Below are 27187 nucleotides of genomic sequence, written 5' to 3' on the forward strand. Positions count from 1 at the left end.
CTCTCTGGCTGCCTTCCTCCCTCTCACTTTCCTTTTTTCTCTGCATTTGGCTGAGCCAGAAATCCAATAGCCCACAAGGTTAAAAAAAAATGGTTCTAGCTTTAGGGGATATATGCTTTGATCTCCATTTAAACAAGGAACCTAAGTGAGCAAGTCTTAAGGCTGCTAGGAAAGGAAGGAGGGAGTATGGCTGCAGGAGTCCTGTATAGAACTGAACGTTTTACAATTTTACCTGCCTGCCCTTTGCTGTAGGTGCCTGAGATGACAGCTTGGTGCTTCCTTGGAACCGCCTGCCTGCTTCTTGCCCAGCTTGGGCCTATTACTACATCATGGCAGCAGCATGGGACCCTAGCAGCAACACCTCCTTCCACCGGGACTAACAGCCCAAATGTGAACCAGCAAGTACAGAGACAATCCTGAAGAATCAGCATCTGCCACCCTCATTTTCTGCCTGGGGCAGGCAAGGCAAAAAGTTGTAAACCGCAACAAATATTTATTGAGCAAGATAGAACATAGACACACATCCATATGTGTGTGTGTATATATTAGGCTTTCAACAAACATTTGTTGAGTTGATAAAGGATGCTAAACCAGTCCTTTCTATTACTATCCAACACTCACATACTTCTCTATCCTCTCTGCATTTTTCTCCTAGTCTGATGAGGGTCTTGCTTTACCGCCAAAAGATGCTACATGTGTGCATTAATTTTCTCAGCAAAAAATTAATTTAGTGCCACCCATATAGGAGAGACAATGTGATTTAGCATAAGGTGTACCCTGGTCTTGAAATCTTAATGTTTTGCTCATTTTTATTCTGTACTTCCTGTACCATCTTCAGCTAATTGCACACCCAGATACTTAGACAAGAAGGTGTCACTCTTGTGTTTTCACCCTGTTATTGTCCTTCCCTTTCATTTTCTAGATCTTATTTGTAAATCTAAATTGATAAATTTCTAGTGCAACTTCCTCAGTCTCTTTAAACTCCTCTCCCTTTTCTTCTTTATCAGAACCATGTGTTTCATTACAATGTTATTCTTAAGGGTCTTCCCTTCAACCCATACCTGAACATTCCAAAGCATGAGTACATTTTATAAAGTTTATTAACTAAAAATATATATACGAATCCAGAAATGCTACACCTGGAGAGAACTACCAGTAAGTATACAAGAAATCTCCCCAGTGTTACACTAAAGTGGCTCTGGGTTTGGACAATTTGGGTTCTCTGGACTGAGCTCGTAAACCTTAGCTAGGGATCTATTGGAACCTAACCCACCGGGGATTAACAATAAAATCCAGATAAACACATCGTTTCTAATCTTTACATTCATAAAAGATTCTCCTATACTTTATGGGCATATAAACAAAACATCCAGTCCCTTGCCTAGCTGATCAGAATTTCCATCTCTTCTTCTGCCCCATTCCACTAAATCTGGTGACTTTGCCTTCATTATAACCAGAGGTTCAGCTGCGCTCTTTAAGCTTCTAATGCCTAAACCCTTATTTTCTCTCTCGAAATCCAAATCCATAGCGTCTCCACTGGGGTGTCTTTCTCACTGGCACCTCAGACCGGACATGTGCAAACCTGAACATTTATTCTCTCTTCTAAACTCGTCTCCTGGGACCTCCCCCACGTCATCTCATCAGTTGCCTTATCCATACACTGACACATCATCTCCTCCCTCCTCCCTTTCCATTTAGATCACCCCATTTCTAGTTCTCATAACTTCTTCTGGAACCCTGTCATAATGTAACAGAAGCCAAGAAGACGTGTTCAAAACATGCTTTAGATGCTTAATTCATTTAACCTATTAGCCTGTTTCCTTATCTGTAAAAATGAGCACTTCTCTCCCAGAGTTCTATGAAGACCAAATAAGTTAAAATCTTAAAGCACTCTGTGAATGCTGTTAGCGGTATTTACTCCCGATTTTTTCCTTTTCACTTTACTTTTCACAAAGCTATCAAAATTTTTTTCTTCTTCCCAATACACAAGTGTGACTGTAGTACTGCCTTACTCAGAGAGGTTATCCCGGGCTTTGCATTTAAGGACTTGCAGCTGTGGCCCTTACTTTTTCCAGAATTATTGCTCGGGACTGTGTCCTGTGTAAACCTCCAAGTCCCAGTCAAGTCAGCTGTTCCCAACCTCCCCTTGCTTTCTCCCATCTCTGCAGACTCCCCAAGGCCTAAAAGTCAGAATTCAGCTTTTCCCCAAAACTCCCCCTTCTTCCGTGGAACAGGACGCATGTTTTTGTTGGCTCCCCGTGTCTTGTACATAACAGGCCCTTAATAAAGGGTTAGCCTTGTCCCTGAGGACTCATCTAGAGAGAGACGTTCCTTCTTGGTCCCTTGGAAAGGCAGACGCGGGTGGAACGTTCAAGGATGGTTGGGGGACTCGGCAGCGAGTTAGAGCTTTCGTGCTTTCAGTTTTTCGGTTTATTTTCTTTTCCTCTCACTCTTCCCCCGCCCCACTGGACAAACAAAACCCTTTTAATGACTATGTAGTCCAGCCAAACAAATCCCCTCCTTCCTTCATCGGAAGCCGGAATCTTTGATTACAATTCACCATCTAGCGGCAGCTTTTACATGCATTTGTGGCGGACCTGCACCAGGCTGATTCTCCTTTCTGGAAAAGTGGCAGTTTTTCATTTTCGTTTCCCAGCCTCCCGCGTAAAGCACGTTTGTTCTAAAGTTCTCTTGCTCACGAGTCTCTAGATGATTTAGACCAGTTCCGTTAGTCTCTTAAAGAGAGCCAGAGAGAGGTCTGTGGGAACCGACTGTGGAGCACGACACAGTATTTTCACTTTTTTTTTGTTGTTGTTGTTTGCATTTTTCTCATTTTTTAATTCTTTTTGATTTGATTGTGTGTGCGCGTGCGCAGCATATTTGTGGAAATACACATAGATGTGTTTAACGTATATTGGATCACTCGCCGATCGGGGGAGGGGTGGCGGAAAAGGAGGGAAAAAATAGAACAAAGAGTTTTGTAGGAGTGAACGTCTAAAACTATCCATGTATATATTTTGAAAATAAAAACTATAATTTTAAAAAGGGGGAGCTTAATAAATGCTTGTGGGTTTTTGAAAAGCTGAGCAGAGACGGCCCCATTCGCCAGATGAAAAAACTGATAAGGCCGCGAGAAGAAACGAGACTGCGCAGGTCTGGAGCGGAGGAAGAGCTGAGGCGACCAACCTCCTCCTCTCCCTCTCTCGGGGGAGTGCCCTAAGACGAGTCTGAGGCTCTCCCAAGGACGCGTCTTAGGCTGAGAACGAGCTAAAGCGCCACAAGCGGGGGGCCATGGCCCAACCTCCCTAAAACTGCGAACGTCACCTCACGTCCGGTGTCTCGGTCTCCATCTTTGGGAGGACCGGAAGTGGCGTGCGGAATACGCACTCTATTTCCGCTGACGTTCTTCCTGTTTCTTCAGATGGAACTTTGTTCGGATGGAGGACTTTGTTGCCCCCGTTGTCCTACTTCCCATTTACTATCTTCCACCCTATCCCTTTTTCTTTCTTTCTTTCTTTCTTTAACTCCGAGCCAATGCACGTACCACAACACTCCCCCTACACTCGCATTCCTCAATTCCAAAGCCGGCCCCTCCTCCAGCCTTTATCTGGAAGGACCCGCCCCATTCTGACTATAGGCATGCTCATTGGCTTGGAGTAGCAGCGGGGTGGGACAACTCGTAATATTCTGGGAGCTAATTGGCTCACAGTACAGCGGCCATCACGATGGTCGAGCTTTGATTCCACAAAAAGCCGCGCCTCCTTCAAAACTTCAATGCTTATTGGCTTAGCGTTACTGTTTTTCTTCGTACGTCACAAAGAGCCGTTTGCCTTGATCCCCCGCCCATACTCCAGTCTCGCGTGCTCAGCTTCCAGACTGGGTGTGGCGGGAACAGAGATCACAAAGAACCCCGCCCCTTTGCCTTTCAATCAGAGGACAATGGAGGGAGTCTCTGAAGTAGAAAAGATACGAGTTCGAATCTCTCCTCCGGTATTTTATTAAATACAAGCAAGGTCATATCTCTGAACCCCAGTTTGCTCATGTAAGTTATAGATCCTAATACCAATTCAATTTCGTGAAAGAGGCAATAACACAAATGAAAGAAAAAAAGCAATTGGTAAAACTAACCAATCTTTCTACCAGAACTTGAAGTATCTGCAAAATTCCATAATAGTTTCCCAATTCAGCAGATTAATATTGAATTTTCCCTTTTGCTTTTGGGGGCATTCAATTTCCCTTCCCCTCCCCCCCTCCATTTACATGGTCCCCATCATGTACACCATTTTTCTGATTTTACTAATTTCACTTTGCATTAATCAGTACCATTATTTTTCCTCCTATCCTCTTTATTCTTTTATGTATTTATCATTTCTCAGCACAAGTTATATTCCTTTGTGTTCCACAATTTCTTTAATCATTCCCCAATAGAAGATCTCCACTCATCCAGTTTCATTCTGGCACTTCACCCTAACAGGGCCTCCCTCCACATCTGCAGAGCCAGGAGGGGTTGGAGCTAGGAGTCTGAATACAGCCTACATCCTGGGTGGAGCACTATTCAATTAGTCAGTCGATAAACATTTATTAAGCTCCTACTGTGTGCCAGGCCTAAGTCTGGGGGCGCAGAGAAAGGTGCGAGATATTTTCTGCTTTCAAGGAAACAATACCTAACATTATGTACAGACTAGTTATGTACAGGGTGAAATGGAAAGAACCAATATAGGGAAATTAAAGGAGATTGGAAAGGTTTTCTACAGAGTCTGGGATTTAGCTGGAGCTTGAAGCCAGACTAGAACAGGAACTTACATTCCAACAGAGACAGCTAAAGAGGCACTAAGGCATTGCAGGAGGGAGGGGCCTAGAGGTACCAACAGCTGGAGGAATCCGGAATGATCTTGGACAGAAGACGGCACTTAAATTGAATCCTGAAGGAAATCAGGCAACCCAAGAGGAAAAGATGAGAAGGGAGTGCATGCAGGCATGGGGGACTGCTTGTGCAAAGGCTCAGAGATGGGAAATGGCAAATAGAAACACAGAGAGAAGGGAGGAGAGAGAGGTCTGGCTGGACCACGTGCTCTGTGGAGGGAGAATATGAAATATAGCAAAAATGCCTTAGGGGCAAACGGATGTTTATATTCTATCCAAGAAGTAATAGGGAGCCATTGCAGTTAATGGAGTAAGGGGGTGACATGAGCAGGACTGTGCTTTAGGGAAAACATTTGGGAATATTGGAAGGGGAGAGTTTGAGGTGGGATGAGGAGACCGATCCGAAGACTATTGCGATAGTCCTGAGAGGTGAGAAGAGTCTAAACTAGGGTTGGGACCATGTGAATGGAGGGAAGGGAACGGGTCTGAGAGATTCTGTGAGATAGAAACAAGATTTGGTAACTGACTAATCTGCTCTGTTTTGTTCTGTTGTTCTCCCTCCTTGAAGAGGACCATGACATTGGGCAAGTGCTGCCATGACATGCAAGCAAATTCAATTTCACTGAAGGAGGGCACGCAAAGTCACCAGCTGCATTTTGTCCGTTGTAAAAATCTACGTCCAATGGCAGGGTATAGATCAGGACGACTGGAAATTGTCCTGGATAGAGAGACTCTGGCCCTTTTGGGACCAGCAACGTGGCCAATGGACAGAGACCTGGGGTCAGGAGCTCGAATTTGACCTCAGACACTTGACCCTCACTTAGTTGTGAGACTCTGGGCAGGTTACTTAATACTGATTGCAGAGGAGGAGGAGGAGAAAGAAGTGGAAGAGGAAAAGGAGGAGGAGGAGAATGAAGAAAAGGAGGAGGAGAAAGAGGAGAAAGAGAAAAAAGAGGGGGAGGAGGAGAAAGAAGTGGAAGAGGAAAAGGAGGAGGAGGAGAATGAAGAAAAGGAGGAGGAGAAAGAGAAAAAAGAGGGAGAGGAGGAGGAGGAAGAAGTGGAAGAGGAAAAGGAGGAGGAGGAGAATGAAGAAAAGGAGGAGGAGAAAGAGAAAAAAGAGGGAGAGGAGGAGGAGGAAGAAGTGGAAGAGGAAAAGGAGGAGGAGGAGAATGAAGAAAAGGAGGAGGAGAAAGAGAAAAAAGAGGGGGAGGAGGAGAAAGAAGTGGAAGAGGAAAAGGAGGAGGAGGAGAATGAAGAAAAGGAGGAGGAGAAAGAGAAAAAAGAGGGAGAGGAGGAGGAGGAGGAAGAAGTGGAAGAGGAAAAGGAGGAGGAGGAGAATGAAGAAAAGGAGGAGGAGAAAGAGAAAAAAGAGGGAGAGGAGGAGGAGGAAGAAGTGGAAGAGGAAAAGGAGGAGGAAGAGAATGAAGAAAAGGAGGAGGAGAAAGAGAAAAAAGAGGGAGAGGAGGAGAAGAAAGAAGTGGAAGAGGAAAAGGAGGAGGAGGAGAATGAAGAAAAGGAGGAGGAGAAAGAGAAAAAAGAGGGGGAGGAGGAGAAGAAAGAAGTGAAAGAGGAAAAGGAGGAAGAGGAGAATGAAGAAAAGGAGGAGGAGAAAGAGAAAAAAGAGGGAGAGGAGGAGGAGGAAGAAGTGGAAGAGGAAAAGGAGGAGGAAGAGAATGAAGAAAAGGAGGAGGAGAAAGAGAAAAAAGAGGGAGAGGAGGAGGAGGAAGAAGTGGAAGAGGAAAAGGAGGAGGAAGAGAATGAAGAAAAGGAGGAGGAGAAAGAGGAGAAAGAGAAAAAAGAGGAGGAGGAGGAGAAGAAAGAAATGAAAGAGGAAAAGGAGGAGGAGGAGAATGAAGAAAAGGAGGAGGAGAAAGAGGAGAAAGAGGGGGAGGAGGAGAAGAAAGAAGTGAAAGAGGAAAAGGAGGAAGAGGAGAATGAAGAAAAGGAGGAGGAGAAAGAGAAAAAAGAGGGAGAGGAGGAGAAGAAAGAAGTGGAAGAGGAAAAGGAGGAGGAGGAGAATGAAGAAAAGGAGGAGGAGAAAGAGAAAAAAGAGGGGGAGGAGGAGAAGAAAGAAGTGAAAGAGGAAAAGGAGGAAGAGGAGAATGAAGAAAAGGAGGAGGAGAAAGAGAAAAAAGAGGGAGAGGAGGAGGAGGAAGAAGTGGAAGAGGAAAAGGAGGAGGAAGAGAATGAAGAAAAGGAGGAGGAGAAAGAGAAAAAAGAGGGAGAGGAGGAGGAGGAAGAAGTGGAAGAGGAAAAGGAGGAGGAAGAGAATGAAGAAAAGGAGGAGGAGAAAGAGGAGAAAGAGAAAAAAGAGGAGGAGGAGGAGAAGAAAGAAATGAAAGAGGAAAAGGAGGAGGAGGAGAATGAAGAAAAGGAGGAGGAGAAAGAGGAGAAAGAGGGGGAGGAGGAGAAGAAAGAAGTGAAAGAGGAAAAGGAGGAAGAGGAGAATGAAGAAAAGGAGGAGGAGAAAGAGAAAAAAGAGGGAGAGGAGGAGAAGAAAGAAGTGGAAGAGGAAAAGGAGGAGGAGGAGAATGAAGAAAAGGAGGAGGAGAAAGAGAAAAAAGAGGGGGAGGAGGAGAAGAAAGAAGTGAAAGAGGAAAAGGAGGAAGAGGAGAATGAAGAAAAGGAGGAGGAGAAAGAGAAAAAAGAGGGAGAGGAGGAGGAGGAAGAAGTGGAAGAGGAAAAGGAGGAGGAAGAGAATGAAGAAAAGGAGGAGGAGAAAGAGAAAAAAGAGGGAGAGGAGGAGGAGGAAGAAGTGGAAGAGGAAAAGGAGGAGGAAGAGAATGAAGAAAAGGAGGAGGAGAAAGAGGAGAAAGAGAAAAAAGAGGAGGAGGAGGAGAAGAAAGAAATGAAAGAGGAAAAGGAGGAGGAGGAGAATGAAGAAAAGGAGGAGGAGAAAGAGGAGAAAGAGGGGGAGGAGGAGAAGAAAGAAGTGAAAGAGGAAAAGGAGGAAGAGGAGAATGAAGAAAAGGAGGAGGAGAAAGAGAAAAAAGAGGGAGAGGAGGAGGAGGAGGAAGAAGTGGAAGAGGAAAAGGAGGAGGAAGAGAATGAAGAAAAGGAGGAGGAGAAAGAGGAGAAAGAGAAAAAAGAGGGGGAGGAGGAGAAGAAAGAAATGAAAGAGGAAAAGGAGGAGGAGGAGAATGAAGAAAAGGAGGAGGAGAAAGAGAAAAAAGAGGGGGAGGAGGAGAAGAAAGAAGTGAAAGAGGAAAAGGAGGAGGAGGAGAATGAAGAAAAGGAGGAGGAGAAAGAGAAAAAAGAGGGGGAGGAGGAGAAAGAAGTGGAAGAGGAAAAGGAGGAGGAGGAGAATGAAGAAAAGGAGGAGGAGAAAGAGAAAAAAGAGGGAGAGGAGGAGGAGGAAGAAGTGGAAGAGGAAAAGGAGGAGGAGGAGAATGAAGAAAAGGAGGAGGAGAAAGAGAAAAAAGAGGGAGAGGAGGAGGAGGAAGAAGTGGAAGAGGAAAAGGAGGAGGAAGAGAATGAAGAAAAGGAGGAGGAGAAAGAGAAAAAAGAGGGAGAGGAGGAGAAGAAAGAAGTGGAAGAGGAAAAGGAGGAGGAGGAGAATGAAGAAAAGGAGGAGGAGAAAGAGAAAAAAGAGGGGGAGGAGGAGAAGAAAGAAGTGAAAGAGGAAAAGGAGGAAGAGGAGAATGAAGAAAAGGAGGAGGAGAAAGAGAAAAAGAGGGAGAGGAGGAGGAGGAAGAAGTGGAAGAGGAAAAGGAGGAGGAAGAGAATGAAGAAAAGGAGGAGGAGAAAGAGAAAAAAGAGGGAGAGGAGGAGGAGGAAGAAGTGGAAGAGGAAAAGGAGGAGGAAGAGAATGAAGAAAAGGAGGAGGAGAAAGAGGAGAAAGAGAAAAAAGAGGAGGAGGAGGAGAAGAAAGAAATGAAAGAGGAAAAGGAGGAGGAGGAGAATGAAGAAAAGGAGGAGGAGAAAGAGGAGAAAGAGGGGGAGGAGGAGAAGAAAGAAGTGAAAGAGGAAAAGGAGGAAGAGGAGAATGAAGAAAAGGAGGAGGAGAAAGAGAAAAAAGAGGGAGAGGAGGAGAAGAAAGAAGTGGAAGAGGAAAAGGAGGAGGAGGAGAATGAAGAAAAGGAGGAGGAGAAAGAGAAAAAAGAGGGGGAGGAGGAGAAGAAAGAAGTGAAAGAGGAAAAGGAGGAAGAGGAGAATGAAGAAAAGGAGGAGGAGAAAGAGAAAAAAGAGGGAGAGGAGGAGGAGGAAGAAGTGGAAGAGGAAAAGGAGGAGGAAGAGAATGAAGAAAAGGAGGAGGAGAAAGAGAAAAAAGAGGGAGAGGAGGAGGAGGAAGAAGTGGAAGAGGAAAAGGAGGAGGAAGAGAATGAAGAAAAGGAGGAGGAGAAAGAGGAGAAAGAGAAAAAAGAGGAGGAGGAGGAGAAGAAAGAAATGAAAGAGGAAAAGGAGGAGGAGGAGAATGAAGAAAAGGAGGAGGAGAAAGAGGAGAAAGAGGGGGAGGAGGAGAAGAAAGAAGTGAAAGAGGAAAAGGAGGAAGAGGAGAATGAAGAAAAGGAGGAGGAGAAAGAGAAAAAAGAGGGAGAGGAGGAGGAGGAGGAAGAAGTGGAAGAGGAAAAGGAGGAGGAAGAGAATGAAGAAAAGGAGGAGGAGAAAGAGGAGAAAGAGAAAAAAGAGGGGGAGGAGGAGAAGAAAGAAATGAAAGAGGAAAAGGAGGAGGAGGAGAATGAAGAAAAGGAGGAGGAGAAAGAGAAAAAAGAGGGGGAGGAGGAGAAGAAAGAAGTGAAAGAGGAAAAGGAGGAGGAGGAGAATGAAGAAAAGGAGGAGGAGAAAGAGAAAAAAGAGGGAGAGGAGGAGGAGGAGGAAGAAGTGGAAGAGGAAAAGGAGGAGGAAGAGAATGAAGAAAAGGAGGAGGAGAAAGAGGAGAAAGAGAAAAAAGAAGGGGAGGAGGAGAAGAAAGAAATGAAAGAGGAAAAGGAGGAGGAGGAGAATGAAGAAAAGGAGGAGGAGAAAGAGAAAAAAGAGGGGGAGGAGGAGGAGGAGGAAGAAGTGGAAGAGGAAAAGGAGGAGGAGGAGAATGAAGAAAAGGAGGAGGAGAAAGAGAAAAAAGAGGGGGAGGAGGAGGAGGAAGAAGTGGAAGAGGAAAAGGAGGAGGAGGAGAATGAAGAAAAGGAGGAGGAGAAAGAGAAAAAAGAGGGGGAGGGGGAGGAGGAGGAGGAAGAAGTGGAAGAGGAAAAGGAGGAGGAGGAGAATGAAGAAAAGGAGGAGGAGAAAGAGAAAAAAGAGGGGGAGGAGGAGGAGGAAGAAGTGGAAGAGGAAAAGGAGGAGGAGGAGAATGAAGAAAAGGAGGAGGAGAAAGAGAAAAAAGAGGGGGAGGAGGAGGAGGAGGAGGAAGAAGTGGAAGAGGAAAAGGAGGAGGAGGAGAATGAAGAAAAGGAGGAGGAGAAAGAGAAAAAAGAGGGGGAGGAGGAGGAGGAGGAGGAAGAAGTGGAAGAGGAAAAGGAGGAGGAGGAGAATGAAGAAAAGGAGGAGGAGAAAGAGGAGAAAGAGAAAAAAGAGGGGGAGGAGGAGAAAGAAGTGGAAGAGGAAAAGGAGGAGGAGGAGAATGAAGAAAAGGAGGAGGAGAAAGAGGAGAAAGAGAAAAAAGAGGGGGAGGAGGAGAAGAAAGAAGTGAAAGAGGAAAAGGAGGAGGAGAAAAATGAAGAAAGGAGGAGAAAGAAAAAAGAGGGGGAGGAGAAGAAGGAGGAGGAGGAGGAGAAAGAAGTGGTGGTAGTAGTAGTACTGGATATTTGGTGGGAAATATGATGAGTCTAGTTTGAAGATGACTGGTAACTGGAAAGATGATGATGTTCTCGAATAGGGAAATTCAGAAGAAGGAAGAGACTTGGGTGTAAAAAGAATGAGTCTGAGATGCCTACAGAAGATCCAGTTCAAAATGTCCAAGAATCAATTATGATACAGGACTAGAGCTCAGGAGAGACTAGAAGGGAGAGAATAAACATTATTTAGCAGCTATTGTATGCTGGGTATGTATTAAGCTATTCTTGACCTCATTTTAAAGATGAGGAACTGAAGCAAATAGACTTGTCCAGGGTCACACAGCTAGTGAGTGTCTGAGGCAAATTTGAACCCTGATCTTTAGACACCAGGCCTGGAGCTCCATTCACAAGTTCATTTAACTATCTCTAGGCAAGCTGATTGGTGCAGGCCCTAGCTGGAAGTCATCGGCCTGGTGATGATAAGCCCTTAGGAAGAGTGTGAGGATATTATATGAGTCTATAGAGAGAAGGGGGCCCAGGACAAAGCCTTGGAGAGTGGGGGGATGCAAAGGACTCACACTGAGATACTGTGACATAGATGATGAACCAGGTGAGGGAGATGATAGAAGAGGAGTCAACTAGATAAAAGGAGATCCAGGATAGAATAGTGTCCTGAAAAATATAGAAAAGTAGTAGCTAAATTAGAATTTGTTTTAGGATGTTTCTCATACGTTAAAGTTTTCTAATTTAGAAATGCAACCACAGCTAAACTTTATATTTCATTTGAGCCTTGTGAAGAAGAAACGACTTCTATTCTCACTTTAAACTTATGATCCTAAAATGGTCTATTATCATGGATTCTCAGATTGGAATTAACTTTCCAAAAAGAACTTTAATTTGGGGGGAAAAAATTATGTTACAAAATTAAATGTAAATATTTGTTTTGCCAGGGCAGGTTAATTGAAAGTATGAAGGGAGATATTGGTCATTGAAAGCCCATTGTTCACTATTAGAATTTTTGCTGTATTTATATTAATTTTTTTAAAAAAGTCAACTTTCCCATCTTCTCTTCCCTGGGTCCTTTGAAATAAATGAAGGCTCCTCAATATATAATACAGTCATCCTCATCTGGATAAGTTCCAGATTTTCAATATTCTTCCTAAAAAGTGGCTTCTAGACATTGAATACAATTCTCTACTGAAATAGAATACAGTGCAATGATCACGTATGTCCCTCGATGTAATTACTATGTCTCTCAATACAGCCTAGAGACTGTAATAGTTTTTTGGGCGTGTGAACATACTGGTCTTTCCAGGCTTTCTCAAATCAGCCTGTTCATCATTTTAAAAAGAACAATAATATTCCATTATATTCCTATACCACAACTTATTCAGCCATTACCCAACTGATGGCAGCCCCTCATTTTCCAATTCTTTGACATCACAAAAAGACTCCTACAAGCATTTTTGCACATGTGGGTCCTTTTCCCTCTTTTTATGATTTCCCTGGAATACCAACCCAGTAGAGATTAAAGGGATGCATAGTTTGATAGCCCTTTGGGCATAGTTCCAAATTGTTCTCCAGAATGGCTGGATCACTTCCCAACAATTCCACCTACAGTGCATTATGTCCCAGTTTTCCCACATACCTTCCTTACAACATTTATTATTATCTTTTCCTATCATCTTAGCCAATCTGATAGATATGAAGTGGGACTTTTTGCATTTCTCTAATTAATAGGGATATTTCTTACAGAACAATAGTTTCTCTGATGAATAGTGATTTAGAGCATTTTTTAATATGACTATAAATATATTTAATTTCTCCATCTGTAAATGACCTTCTCATACCCTTTGTCCATTTATCAATTGGGGAATGACTTGTATTCTTATAAATTTGATTCAATTTTTCTATATTTTAAAAATGAGGCCTTTGTCAGAAATATCTGTTGTAAAAATTGTTTCCTGACTTTCTGCTTTTCTTCCAATCTTGATTGCATTGACTTTGTGCAAAATATTTTTATTTAATGTAATCAAAATTATCTATTTTGCATTTTGTAATGTTATCTATCTCATTTGGTCGTAATTTCTTCCCTTCTTCGTAGACCTGACAGATAAAATATTCCTTGCTCTCATAATTTGCTTATGGTATCACCCTTTATGTCTAAATCATGGATATTATTTAGAACTTACGATCAACTAAAATCCCAAGATCTTTTTCACATGATCACATGAACACATTCCCCAGCCTTAATTGATGCAGTTGATGAAGCCCAGCCTTGCTGGCTCTTCATGATCACTGCTTCCCTTTCTAAATACTCATAATCTATCCCTTTTATAGTATATTCTAAAACTGTACTTCTCAAACTTTTTAGTTTCCCCTCTTCACACTTAAAAAAATTATCGAGGATCCCAAAGAACTTTTGGTCATATGGATTATATCTATGGATACTGATCAGAAATTAAAGTTGGTAAATTTTTAAAATATCAATTCACTTAAAATCATGCCTATTGTACATTCACATAAACTTTTCATGAAAAATAACTATATTTTCCAAAATAAAAATTTAGTGTGAAAATGACTTGTTTTAATATTTTTACCTATTTCTTTAATGTCAGATTTAATAGAAAAAAACCTGGATTCTCCTAAATTGATTTATTTTTCTCCTTTTAGAGAGCATTGGGACATTTTGCCATCTCCAGTCCCCTTCTCTATGACTTTTTCAAAGATCACTGAAAGCACCTCTGTCTGCCATACATCATGGATTTACAAAGAATGGATTTCCAAGGGTTTCAAGAAAGGATATAATAGAATGTTGCCTAAATTTTTCTAGGGAAAGTTAGATCAAAAGAGAAAGAAAAGATTTAAGAATGAAACTGCAAAGGTGCAGAGAAATATTTCCCAGGGTAAGGAAAGGCCGGCCCTCTAAAGAGAAAGAATGCATACATAAGGAGTTCAGTAACCAACTCAGAGTTAAAACAGGTGCATAAATGTATTTTCGGATTTTTTCCCAATGTATTGATCAGTTGTGCTAATTTTTTCCTCTTTTTTGTCTTTGAAATGTTACTTGTTGTATGAGATGCCTTTCTAGGATTTTTGTAGCATCTTAGGATGGAGTCCCCCCCCCCCCCAACCTAATATCAGCACAGAGCAGCTAGGTGGCGCCATAGCAAATAGAGTGCTGGGCCTGGAGTCAAGTAGACCTGAGTTCAAGTTCAAGTGGATTTAACCTATACTTTAACATATTTAACATGTATGGGACTACTTGCCATCTAGGGGAACAGAAGGCTTTGCCAGGGTTAATGTTGGAAAAATTACCCATGTATATGTTTTGTAAATAAAAAGCTTTAATAATAATAAAAAAATGTAAAGGAAATAAGGGTTTCCTTTAGCACAGCTCTAAGTGTTAGGAAGCTTCCCCACAGCTCAGGCTTTCCTCTCTGGCTCCTACTTCGGCCCTCCGGAACCAAGCGCAGGAAGATTTTTTTCATTGTAGAGTGTGTTTTATTGTGCCAACAATGAGAGCGCTACGGCCTGCCTCACACCTAACACTGCATCGGTGCTATGGGAAAAACCACTTCATGTTACAACAAGGAGGTCACTTTCTTACCAGTTGCAGAGCTCTGACTGACGCTTCCTCCATGCGGTCCAAAAGATCCCTTAGCTAGCCTGTATCCCCATCTGACATTCTAAGAGCACGGGATGGCTCTTCAAATACTCGACAACAGCGCGAATTTCCTCCTTGCCTCTGTTCCCCATCCAGTCCTCAGCCCCGTCTTCCCAGTTCTTTCCAATGGTCATCCTCGCCAGTCTATCCGTTACACAGATGCCAAAGCGATTTCCCTGCGCGCTCTCTCTCCTCGTGAGTTCCTGTAGGCTCTGCCCTGTGCCTCCGATAGCTCGGCCCTGGGGCCTCTCTCACCTTTCCAGCTTTGAGATGTGTCCCTTCTCTGAGGGAAGCCTTTTCACCCCCTTATACTCTCTCCCTGCTCCTCAGGTTCCTCTGGATATTCTCTTAGCTCCCTAGAAGTCCTCTCTGGGCCCTCTGTACCAGGGTTTTCTAAATGTTCTTTCCTCACGCCCCACAAACCAGAAGTGTTCTGGGGTTGTATGTTTTTCCTGAGGCTGGGGTTAAGTGACTTGTGTAGGGTCCCACAGCCAGGAAGTGTTAAGTGTCTGAGACAGGATTTGAACTCAGGTCCTCCCGACTTCGGGGCGGGTGCTCCATCCCTACACCACCTAGCTGCCCCTCTGTGTTCTGTTCTTACTGCCCTTCCCCCTCCTTCCCTGTGAGCCCTGTGCCTCCCCACCGATTTGGAGGCCTTTCTTCCAAGGAGGAGCCCTGGGATCTTATGGGAGCACCCTCTATGGCCTCGGCTTTCCAGAAGCTGTAGCCTTGTCCGCCCACCCCCCATTCTCTAAGAGTTCTGATTCCAGTCTATATAGAAATAAAAATAAGAACAAAAACAGTCTTTTTGCCAGGACTCCCAAATTTTCAGTTTAAATTGCTCACAGTTCACCTTAACCTCTGGTCCCAAACATCCTGGGGATGGGGCCTCTCCTCAGGTGCTTCACCTACATTGGAGAAAAAGGCTGGATCTGGGGGGGGGGGGGGAGGAGCGGGGCTGTCCCTGGAATAGGGAGGGGCCAGGTGTGGTGGGAACAGAAGCTTTCCACCTGTGGCAGCCCCCTGCTGCTATCAGCTCCCGGAATTCCCAGGAACAGACCTGCCTGGTTTTTATCTCAGCAGGTGTGGGCCGGGCTCGGCGGTGAGCGGGTATTGCCAGGAACCTGCCAGTGTCAACAGTGTGGCCCCCATACCCTCAGGAGAATGGTATCCGCCTCACCCCCAAGCTCCAGGCAGAAGCGGGAGGCCGAGGGCCCCGACAGCCAAAGGGGCGGGTGCTCTCAGGTCAGAGAGAACCCTTGTCAGCCCGGAGATCTCCCTCTTCCTGATCCTGAGCTTTTCCTGGCAATGTGATATGTGGGAGCCGAGTCCTTTCCGCCCTGACTCTGATGCAGGGGCCAAGCTGGAGGGCAGGGACTCTTGGAAGGAGCTGCTCTGCTTGACCTGGTAGCAAGGCTGGAAGGAGATGGTGGAGAAAGCAACTGAAAGGCAGATGGGAGCCTGAGGGCGGGGGGTTTGGACAGAGTAGAGGGCTAATCTGTGGGGACATTTTTATAATGACTGCAATTTAGTCTTCCTCCTTTTCCATTACTTTCCAGGGGGGAAATCCATTTTTGGGATGCCCACAACAGGACAGTGCTGTGCAAAAAATATTGGAGACCTGGGGTCTAGTCCCTTAATGTGCTTCAAGTAAGCTTGGGAAAGTTCCCTCTCTGAAGCTCAGTCTCCCCCTTTATAAAATTTTAACGGTCGTCTCCAAGATTCCCTCCAGTTTGACTATTCTAAAATTCCTCCCAGCTCCGTCATTCTAGGTCGGAAGTCTCTTCCCAGGTCAGACATTCGGTGTCCCTTCTGACTGATGCTCTGGCTCCTAAGGGTCCCTAAAGCTCCTTCAGCTCCTGGCAGCAACTTGATCGTTCTGCCTTCCCATGTCATCCAGGGCCAGTCCCCTAAGCAGAAATGGTTCTGTAGATTTATATTCTCATAGAGAGAAAGACAAAGGAACAGAGAGATATAAGAGTGGGAAAGAAGAGGAAGGAGAGGGAGAGAAACAGTGAAACTGGAGAGGTAGAGGGTCAGAGAGAGGAAGGAGGGAGAGAAAAAGGGAGAGGAGAGGAGACAGACAGACGGAAAAACTCATACTTAGGGTCAGAGTTAAGTATGATTCATTCTTTGTTCTAATTAAAGTAGACTCAACATTGAATCTCCCGTCTCCGCGTATTTGCAACTGTTCCACCTTCTAGAATGCATTCCTTAATCTCCACCTTCAAGAAACCTTTTTCTTCAAGACTGAGTTGGGGTGTCTGCCCCCTCCTCCTTCCCCGATTTACCCAGCTGAAAGGAAACTCTGCCTCCTTAAATACTCTTTGTCTAGATTTCTTTCTTACCCAATAATCTTTATCCTGATCCTACTTTTCTGCAGACATATTGCAGCTCACTCAGCAGATTGCAAGCTCTTGGAATGGAGGCTGTCCCCTTTTTCTTTGGAAATCTTGTGCCTAGTATAAAGCATCCATAGTATATAGTAGGAATTTAATAAGCATTTGCTGGATTGATTTAAATTGGCTTATGGAGTGCTTTGAAATTTTTAATTGCCTTTCTTCAAGAGTCTATGAAGCATATAATACAAATCTTTTTCAGATAAGGAACAGCCTTAGTGAGTTAAGAAGTGTCAGAAGCCTCCACACCCCGCTCTAATCCCCCAACTCAAACTTAGGGCATCTTCCCCAAAAGTCTACTTTTCCCCCATGGCTCCCAGTTCTTCCCCTTGAGAGCAGGTGCTTGAGGGAAGCCCCCACATAAATCTTGAGACACAAAAGTCATTTGTAATGGATAGGGCTGTAGACTTAGAACAGGGAAGACTTGGATTCAAAATCCATTCCTGAAAGTTCCTAGCTATGTGACATTGGGCAGTCTTTTGATTTCTCTAAGCCTCAGTTTCCCCCTCTGTAAAATACGGAAAATAGCATCTGCCTCACAAAGTTGTGTAAGGATGAGATTTTTAAAAGTGTATAGTGATTTTCCAACCTTAAGAAGTTATATACTGTTATTGTTCTATTAAAGGAACACTTTTTGCCCACCCCCAACACACACACATACAAATTTCTATCAGAAAACTTTTAGTAATTGGACCCATATGTCAGTTCTTTGCTGAGAAAACTAATGATTCCCATTCTGCCAGACTCACTCTATGGCCAGGAACTAGTCCAAACTTCCTGGCCTGACAATAAAGGCATTTTATGCTCTCGCTCCAAACTGGGTTTTTTTCCATTTTTCTGCTTCCCTGAACTTCTCGTCCCTCGGACAAATCTGTTTTCCAGAGCACAGATATATTCTCACCTCTACTTATCTACGTTGCAGCCATTCTTCAAGGCCTGGCTCAAGTTGCTAAGATTTAGAAATAAAAGGCATCTTAGAGCTCTAATTCAACCCTCTAGTTTTACAGATGAGGAAACTGAGGGCCAGAAGAGTTAATCAATTTGCATTTATTTATTCAACAAGCATTTATTGGTGTTTATTTAATTCCAGGCACTGTGCTAAGCTCTGAAGTTAAAAAAAAATTAATAGTAATCTAGCAGTACCTGCTTCGATGAGCTTACAATCTTATGGAAGAAACAATATGAATAGATACATAAATACAAAAAAATACTAAGTAAATTATAAATATAATGGTGGAGTTGGAGGAATTAAAGTAATTGTCAGGATGAAGGAGGCGGCCTTCTTGTGAGCTTGGAAGGAAGCACGGGATCCTACAGGGAGAGGTGAGGAGGGTATTGAGTCCAGCTGTGGAGGAGGACTTTTACAAAGGCACAGAGATGGTAAATGGAACTTCCTGATTAAGGAAAAGCTAACAGACCAGTTTTGTCTGGAGCAGAGCGTGTGTGAGAAGTAGACTGTATTAAACCTGGAAGCCCCGAGGGCTTAAAAGGACAGAAGTTTGTATTGTGGCTGAAAGAATGGGGTCCTTGAGGGTTCTGGGGCAGAGGAACGACACGGTCAGACCTGTGTTTTAGGGACATCACTTTGGCAGCTGAAAGGAGGATGGAAACGCTGGAAGGCAGAAACCAGTTGGGAAGATGGGGCAGCGGTGAAGGGGAGAAGTGGAAGGGCTCAGACTCCGATCCTGATTCTGGAAAGGAGGGGACCGCTGTGAGGGAATCACTAAGAATATTTAGGGGTAAGAAGGGAGAGGGCAAAGATAAAGACATTTCTTTAATTGGGACCAGAAGGATTCAGCAACTTGTACAAAAACGGGCAATTTGGGCAGGACTTTAGGGGAAAGGTAATGAGTAATCTGGGGTAAGTGGTCTGCAGCGTCTGTAGGAGCTCCGCTGAGAAATGTCCAAAAGGCAGTGGTGGTGCTGGCCTGGATCTCAGAAGGCAAGAGCTGGCTCTATAGACCTCGTATAGAACTGGTGGGTGAAATCATGGAGAAAGAAGGGGCTGAATCCACCCCGGGAGAAGATTACTGATGATACAGCATAAGTACTGAGAGCACCGGCTAATTGGGCAGAGGTGATTTATAGGAGCACGGCTTTTAGAGCCTAAATGGATCTATGGATGGATGGATGGATGAAAACAAAAATTAAATGTTTGTTATGGCCATCTGTCGATCACAGCTCTCCCTTCTTACAGAGGGCTGAAAGAGCTCAGTGAGCACCAGCAGAAAGCAGGGCTCTGAAAACCCTGGGAAAAGAGGGGCCCACAGGGCCAAGTGTAGCGTCAACAATCCAAGGTCCAAAGAGACCCAGGTATGATCTTGCAGGAAGTTCCCTTCACAGAATCTAAACCAATGTGCTCGCCGGCACGCGGGTCCGCCCCCCTCCCTCCCCACCGCTCGTCTCCTCCTCGGACGTTCCCAAGCTCAGCCAGGAGCTTCTCCTTCGCCAGGATCTTTCGGATCTTCCCGTCTCCCCGGCAGCCAGAGCCCAATCTCAATGAAATCACAGCACATTTTCTGGGCACAGATTGTAAGCTTCTTGACAGGTACTTAGTAAAAGTTTAGTTGGACATAGAGTAAGCTTTGATGGAAAACACTTAGGGGCTGATTTTGGACACCACTTGGCCTAAGGGAGGTGCCCTTAGTCAGTGTGTTAAGAATTATTTATATATAATAAACAGGAATTATACAGAACTTTAGTTTGCAGAGACCCTCCTATACTTTCTATCAGACTGAGGATCACAACAGTTCTGTGAAGTATCTCAGGGCAGCTAGGTGACAGTGGAGAGAGCACGAGCCCTGACGTCAGGAGTCCTCCTGACTTCTGGCTCAGACCCTTAACACTCCTGGCTGTGTGACCCTGGGCAAGTCCCTTATCCCCAGCCTCAGGGGAAAATACGTATGTATATAGGGATACATATATACATTTATTATTATTATTATTATCCCCATTTTATAGGGGAATGAGCTGAGGCCCAGGGAGAAATGACTTGCCCCGGGTCACATGCCAAGTTAGTAACTTTTTTAGTTCCATTGACTGGATCTGATTATTAAATTTCTGGTACATCTCTCCTTGGGCCAGGAGAGTGGACGCTGGCTGGTCCACCTTACAAAAGATGAAACGGAGAACCCCGCGGAGGTGGCTCACTGGTAGGCTGAGCAGGGAAGCCGAGGGTTCTCTCAGGAGAATTTTAACCGGCCCTGCTTTCCCCATGGCCCCCAGGGCTCCCTGTGGGTGCGTGTGCGGGTCTCCATCTTCCTAGTAGCACTGACTCCACATCTGGCAGCTAGCTATTCTCTGTCAGACGCTCTCCTGCTAACCCAGGGATGGGAACCGGGAGCTAGGTTTGGTTGCATCCTCCGCTTCCCACCCTAAGAGCCCATGAAAGACGAGCACAGAAGTCTGGGGGCAGCGTGCCCCTTTCCAAGACCAGCCCCCTGAGGTCGGGCAGCCGCCTGGGTGCCGAAGCTGGTGGGAAGGTGGCCCGGGCCCAGGAATCTGCAATGGTCGGGGCGGATTCCCAGCTCAGCGGTAGCTGTCCCCAGGGAGCTGAGGGCTTCTGCCTCCCCTTATCAGGGGAAAAGAGCCCGTCAGGATGGCACTAGGACGATTCCAGCACCGAGGCTTTGGGCAGGCAGAGAGCTGAGGAACCAGCCAGACACGGCCCCACTGGGCCTAAAAGGCACAGGCCCAAGAGTCCAAGAAAATGGGCAGAGGCAGGCAGCTCAGTAAGGCAAACCCACTGGATGTTTATTATGGTGTTTTTAAATATTAAAAAGGGGAGGGTTTCTAAAAGACACTGGGCCCAGGAATGGAAGAGAAGAAGAGGGGAATGTGGGATGGAGAACGATCTCGCCCCCACCCTGGGAACCTTTCCTCCCAGCCCAGTGGCTTCCCTGCCGGCCCGAGAGCTGAGGGGAAGACTCGCGCTTTCCTGACCTGCCCCGTTCTGAGGGGGGAGAGCTGAAAGTTATGTAACAAGGCATGGAGCGGGGGAGAAGTCTGGGGGCAGGGGGAGAAGGGGACAGCAGGACAGGAGGAGAGCGGATGCCCCCATAACCCTCACCCGGCCCTTCCAGGTCCCATCCAAGCCCCCCAAGGCACCAAGAAGAAAGAAGCTGAGTTCCAACTCAACCCCAACCAGGGGGGTTCACAGGCTCACTCACAGAAGGTTACAGTTGAAAGGATTCATAGAAGTCCTCTTGTCCAATGGCCCCAAGGTTCAGGACGCTTTCCCCACCTCCCTCCTTCCGCGCTGGATTTAGGGAAGGGGGGAGAGAAAGGGAGGATGGGTACTTCTATGGCAGGAGGTCTGGAGAGGGGAGACGAGGGGGATTGTGGGAGCCAGACTAGAAGAGGGACCGAGGTCATCTGACCCTGGTGACAAGGCATCTTTGGTTGGGCAAGAATGGCACTGGGGACTGGACCAGTCTCAGCTGAAGTCTCGGTTGGGCAGGAGGAGCGGGGCAACCAGGGTCCATAGGTAGAGGAACAGCCCTGCCCAGCTGGCGCAGATCTTCACCCAGACTGCAGTCCAGGTGCTGACCATCTTCCTGGTGACATCATCCGGCCTGGAAAGAGAGGCACCCTCTGGAGCACAAATCTGGACTCCCTAGCCCTTGTCCCCCGTACCTGACCCCCAAGAACCCCCATCAGGCCCTGGCCTGGTCCAACTCCTTCTGAAAAAGGAATGGAGACTGAGAGACTGCTAAAGAAGGGAAGATGCGACACAAAGCAGGGGAGATAGAGAAATGGAGCCCAGGAAGAACCACGGTTAGAAGCTGCTACGGCTGGAAGACTCGAGACCTCGTCCTGGTGCTGATGCACCCTCACACACACTACAAGCTCCCCAAAGTCTCAGTACAGTTCAACAGCCAGCCAGCTTAACAGTGTAACACTTGAAGATTTACAGAGCTGAACAAATATTCTCATTTGATTCTCCCAACAGCCCTGGGAAGGTCCCCAGGCCCTTCCCACTAGCCTTCACTCTGCCCTCTCAGCCTGGGTTGGACACCCCCAGGTCTGGGAGCCTGAGGCTGGGTAAGCTATCTTCCATCCGGAAAGGGGCCACAGCACATGCTGAGCTGGACAGGGAATCAGGAAGGTCTGGGTCCACAACCCGCTCTGGACATTTACTAGCTACGTGACATCTGGAAAAATCACTTAATTTCAGTCTACCTTTGCCTTCTCTTTTGTAAATGGGTTATAAAAATAAAAGTCACCCCAGAGGGCTGTTGTATGGATCAAAGCAGATAATACATGTGGGATGTAAGCCTTAAGTCTCAGAGGGGATACTGAGTCGGGACTGCCTTCCTGGGAGCACTCACCTGTAGAAGTTGGTGAGTGTCATCATGATGTACAGGGAGGCTAGGCAGAGGCAGAAGTGGAAGAAGGAGTAGCTGTAGGAGACCGTATCCTGTTCGTTGTCATAGGCTCGGCCCTCAACCACCTGCTGCTGGTCCTCCATCATTGGGGGGGTCTCCTCCGTCTGCATCAAGTTGTTCACCTGCTTGTTGTCAGAAGAGCGGATACTGCAGAGGAGGCAGAGGGGAATGGGTTGAGACATGGGACCCTGAAGGTGGTCCTGAGATTGGGCAGGTAATCAGGAGCCTGAGAAATCTAGGCCAAGCCTTAATTTCCAATTTCCTCTTGGAAGGGAGGAGCACTTCTGAGCAGGGAGGAAGGCAAGAACAAAGGTGATCATAATGCACTTATTATAGCAACTATGGGTGCTCAAAGAAGGGGGTCAGACAATTCACAGAAGCAAAGGTGCAAGATGTAAATATATGTTTAAAAAAATTACACTAGTATCAAACAAATGCAAATTTAAAACGACTTGAGATATCACACTTTGTACCCATCAAGTTGGTTTTTAAAAACAGTAACAAAATTTGAGGGAAAAGGTCACACATATACATTATTGGTAGTCCTGAAAAATGGAATCACCGAATTCCATTTAACAAATATTTGTTAAGTAAATGGCCACTACTTACAAAGCACGTTCTGTCTCAGAAGCACGCTTGGAGTTTTATAAAGTCAATCATACCCTTTGGGGTTCTAACACATCCTTAGAAATGAATCCTCAGGATCTGACTGAAAAGGGCAGGGGGAGCTCATTGTGTTCCTCTGGAATAGAACAGCTATTTCAAATTACAAACAGAACAGCTAAAAAGACAAATGAAACGTCCCTCGGTTGTAAAGTGTCCTGGATGTTTTGGAAGCTGCTAAAGCCAGATCACAAGAGACAATCGTTAAAGTTTCAGCGTGAGCCTCTATGCTTGTATAACATTCCCACAGCTTCTACATCTGCCCTGTACTGGCTGGTGACCTGGGGCACACAAGCTCTCAGTGCCCCCAAAGGTGCGGAGAGAAGGAAGCTCTCCCCCAGAGCTCCTCAGGCCAACAAAATCACAGGTGCAGTTTCTACTGCTGTACTCCATCTACTTGGTTTCCCAGGGGATGAATACATTCTATAATAAGAAAGAATCCTGGGATTGGAATCAAAAAGTCTCACGTTCCCAAGTTCAAGTCTTGCTTTAGACGATTACTAGCTGCGTGACTCTGAGCAACTCACTTAACCCTGTCTGCCTCAGTTTCCTCATCTGTAAAATGGGCTGAAAAAAAAAAAATCCAGTTTGGTATCTGTCAAGAAAACCCCAAATGGGGTCCAGAAGAGTGGAACAGGGCTGAAACTATTCAACAACAACATGAATATTATGATGTATGAGTGCTAAAATATCTCAAAAGTCTTAGCATGGGGTAAGGTTATTACAATTTAAATGAATTAATGGTTTAATTAATCATATTTATTAGCAAGCTTAATAAGGCTAAGGCTGCATTAACACTTTCATAGAAAAAGCCAAGGGGATAAAGAATTTCCGCTGCCCAAACAATAAATCACAATCTATCCTCTATTCAGCCACTAAAGTGATTTTCGTCTTTGTTCCTTCCCTTCCTTTCTTCCTCCCTTCCCTCCTCACCTTTTCTCCCTTCCTTCCTTAGTAAGGCAGTTGGGATCAAGTGCCTTGCCTAGGGTCACACAGCTAGTGATTGTTAAATGTTAAAGGCTGAATTTGAACTCAAGTCCTCCTGACTCCAGGGCCAGTGCTCTACTCACTGCACCATCGAGCTGCCCCAAGTGATTTTCTTAAAGAACAGCTTTGGTCATGTCTGTCTGTCCTTCTGTCTCTCTCTCTCTCCCCTCCCCCCCCCAACTCCCATCACCTCCAGGAGCAAACACAACACTCTCAGCTTGATGCTCGAAGTCCTTCCCAACCAAAACTACTAACTTTACAGTCTTTTCCCACCGTAGTCCGCCCCATACACGTCCACGCCTCTGGCCTCTAGCCCTTTCCTTAATTTGTCTTCCACAAACAAGCCCCTCCATCTCTGAGCTCAGGACCTTCCCCTGCTGTTTCCCACGCCTCCAATACTCTCCACTCTGGCAATGACTTCCTTGGCTCCCTTTGAGTCCCAGCTAAAATCCCACCTTCTACAGAAAGCCTTTCCTAACTTCTCTTAACTTCAATGCTTTCCCTACTTTCATTATTTTCTAATTATCCTGAATCTAGCTTCCTGTAACTCTAGATCAACACAGAAATTATTTGTTAAAATATAATATTAAATAGAGAACTATGGAGACTGAATGTGGATCCAAGCATTGTATTCTTACCTTTTTTTGTTTGTTTTTCTTTCTTGTGGTCTAGTTTGGTCTAATTTTTCTTTTATGACATGATAAGTATAGAAATAGGTTAAAAGGAGTATATATATTTAACCCACATCAAGTTGCTTGCTGTCTTGAGGAAGTGGAAAAGGAAGGAAGGAAAAAAATTCAGTAAACAAAGTCTTACAGAAATGAATGTTGAAAATTAATTTTACATGAATTTGGAAAAAATGAAATACTATTAAGAATAAATTTTAAAAATACTAAATGTTTAAAAAGAAGCAGGGACTTGATCCACAGGAAATGGATCCACTGTGAAATGGAAGGCATAAGGCAGGAATGCTTGTCATTGACGGCTGGAGGAGGGAGTAAGCTGCAAAAACAGCTGGAAGAATCTGGATTAGGAAAGGAAAAAGAAGTCCCCCCAGAAAGGGGCTGGCAGCAAAGCTTAATGTCAGGGGAGCTAACGCTGTGTCCAGGGATGAATCAACGGAGCCCGAGAGCTCCGAGGGGCAAGGCCCATGTCCGTGCAGACCTACTGGGTGGGGAGGGCAGAGTGACCAGAGACCCTACCTGATGAAGACGGTGCAGAGGATGAAGATGATCAAGCCCATGATGCTGGGTGCATCCCACCACTGGGTAGCGTAGTCCGGGGAAGGATCTGAGCTAGTGGTGTTGGCCAGCATGGGGAGGTTCGGGTTGCATTTCTGGTCTGAGGACAGAAGGGCTGGTTACTGGGAGGCGGGCAGCAGAGAGGGGAAGCCGAGCGGCAACAAAGCTTAGACCGAGCTTTTACCCAGTGGGGCCCACCTCACCATGGCGTCCTGCTGAATGGGGGAGGAGGGGAAGGAAGGAGAGAAGCAGCAGCAGTTCTTTACTCACCGGGGATGTTGCTCAGAGCTAACCAAGTGATAAACATGGTGTAGACAGTGATGACAGAGGCTTGTAGCAGGCCCGAGTTTGGCTGGGCTTCCTGTTAATCAACAACCACGCTGGTAATGCTCCAGTCGCTGTCATCATGAAGACTTTTCCCAAATCCCAATACACACATGATCTCAACTGTGCCTTGCATCTAGCTCTCTCAGTGCACGTTCTAAGGGCCCTCCCAGCTCTGACCTCCCGGGTTCTAAGGGCCCTCCCAGCTCTGACCTCCCGGGTTCTAAGGGCCCTCCCAGCTCTGACCTCCTGGGTTCTAAGGGCCCTCCCAGCTCTGACATCCCGGGTTCTAAGGGCCCTCCCAGCTCTGACCTCCTGGGTTCTAAGGGCCCTCCCAGCTCTGACCTCCTGGGTTCTAAGGGCCCTCCCAGCTCTGACATCCCGGGTTCTAAGGGCCCTCCCAGCTCTGACCTCCCGGGTTCTAAGGACCCTCCCAGCTCTGACCTCCTGGGTTCTAAGGGCTCTCCCAGCTCTGACCTCCTGGGCTCTAAGGGCCCTCCCAGCTCTGACCTCCCGGGTTCTAAGGGCCCTCCCGGCTCTGACCTCCCGGGTTCTAAGGGCCCTCCCGGCTCTGACCTCCCGGGTTCTAAGGGCCCTCCCAGCTCTGACCTCCTGGGTTCTAAGGGCCCTCCCAGCTCTGACCTCCCGGGTTCTAAGGGCCCTCCCAGCTCTGACCTCCCGGGTTCTAAGGGCCCTCCCAGCTCTGACCTCCCGGGTTCTAAGGGCCCTCCCAGCTCTGACCTCCTGGGTTCTAAGGGCCCTCCCAGCTCTGACATCCCGGGTTCTAAGGGCCCTCCCAGCTCTGACCTCCTGGGTTCTAAGGGCCCTCCCAGCTCTGACCTCCTGGGTTCTAAGGGCCCTCCCAGCTCTGACATCCCGGGTTCTAAGGGCCCTCCCAGCTCTGACCTCCCGGGTTCTAAGGGCCCTCCCAGCTCTAACCTCCTGGGTTCTAAGGGCCCTCCCAGCTCTGACCTCCTGGGTTCTAAGGGCCCTCCCAGCTCTGATCTCCTGGGTTCTAAGGGCCCTTTCACCTCTGACCTCCCGGGTTCTAAGGCCCTCCCAACTTTGTTCTAAAGCCCAGGAGGGGTAGAGCACGGCTCACCTGGACCTTGGGTAGAACAGCCACAATGGAGACACAAATGCAGAAGACCAGGTTGAGGCTGATGAAGACCTTGCCTTCATAACAGGCCCCCGAATGGGTGTAGTAGATGTACATGAGTGCTATGGCAGTGAGGGCGATTCCATAGAAGAGGAAGGTAAAGAAGAAGAGGCCTGCAGAGGGGGAAAGCAAAAGGGAGTTTGGGCTGGGAGTCGTGGGCCCAAGGCCCAGCTCTGTCCCTGTCTCATCAAGGTCCTTCCCCTTCCTGGGTCTCAGTTTCCTCATCTGTAACGGGGAGTGGAAGCCATTGAACCCTTCCTAAGTACAGCTTTGCAGGATGCCAAGAGGAGTTTCCTTTGTGGGAGGATTTCAATATTTGTGACATTTTCTACTCTGAAATATCAGATGCAAAATTAGAAATGCATGGAAAATGCTTCCAGCTCTTGGCATGAAAACAGACTTAATTTCCTCTCTTCTGTTTTAAAATTCCCTAGTTCTATTTCATTTGAGGGAGAGATAACGCCCAAACCCGCATCTCACTTTCCTATTCTAGAATTGTTTCTCTAATTCATTGTCTTGACTTGTAATAATAATAGTTAACAATTTTAAGGGTTTCAAAGCACTTTGCAAACCCCATCTCATTTGATCCTCCAACAGAGGCAGACACTGCTGCTATCTCCATTTTACAGGTGAAGGTTAATGGATTCTTCCACCATCCCACACACTCTGACCTGATCAATGTAAATGAAAAAAGATGCAGCTGGGTAGGGCGGTGGACAGAGGACTGGCTCTGGAGTTAGGAGGACCCGAGTTCAAATCTGACCTCAAACACTTCCTAACTACGAG

General features: G+C 46.0%; 1 protein-coding gene across 1 annotated transcript in view; it reads right to left on the reverse strand.

Moving 5' to 3' along the window:
• Positions 1-20372: 20372 nt before the first annotated feature.
• The window catches only part of SERINC2 (serine incorporator 2), a 23720-nt gene continuing 16905 nt past the window's right edge, over positions 20373-27187 (reverse strand). Inside the window, exons 6-10 of the mRNA XM_074305526.1 lie at positions 26345-26514; positions 25189-25279; positions 24880-25018; positions 21971-22174; positions 20373-21214 (exon numbers count right to left, since the gene is read on the reverse strand). Of these exons, the coding sequence (XP_074161627.1) occupies positions 21076-21214; positions 21971-22174; positions 24880-25018; positions 25189-25279; positions 26345-26514 (743 nt within the window). The 3' untranslated portion in view covers positions 20373-21075. The remainder of the gene's footprint in view (positions 21215-21970; positions 22175-24879; positions 25019-25188; positions 25280-26344; positions 26515-27187) is intronic.

This window comes from Sminthopsis crassicaudata, chromosome 3 (genome assembly GCF_048593235.1).
Source record: "Sminthopsis crassicaudata isolate SCR6 chromosome 3, ASM4859323v1, whole genome shotgun sequence".
NCBI lineage: Eukaryota > Metazoa > Chordata > Mammalia > Dasyuromorphia > Dasyuridae > Sminthopsis > Sminthopsis crassicaudata.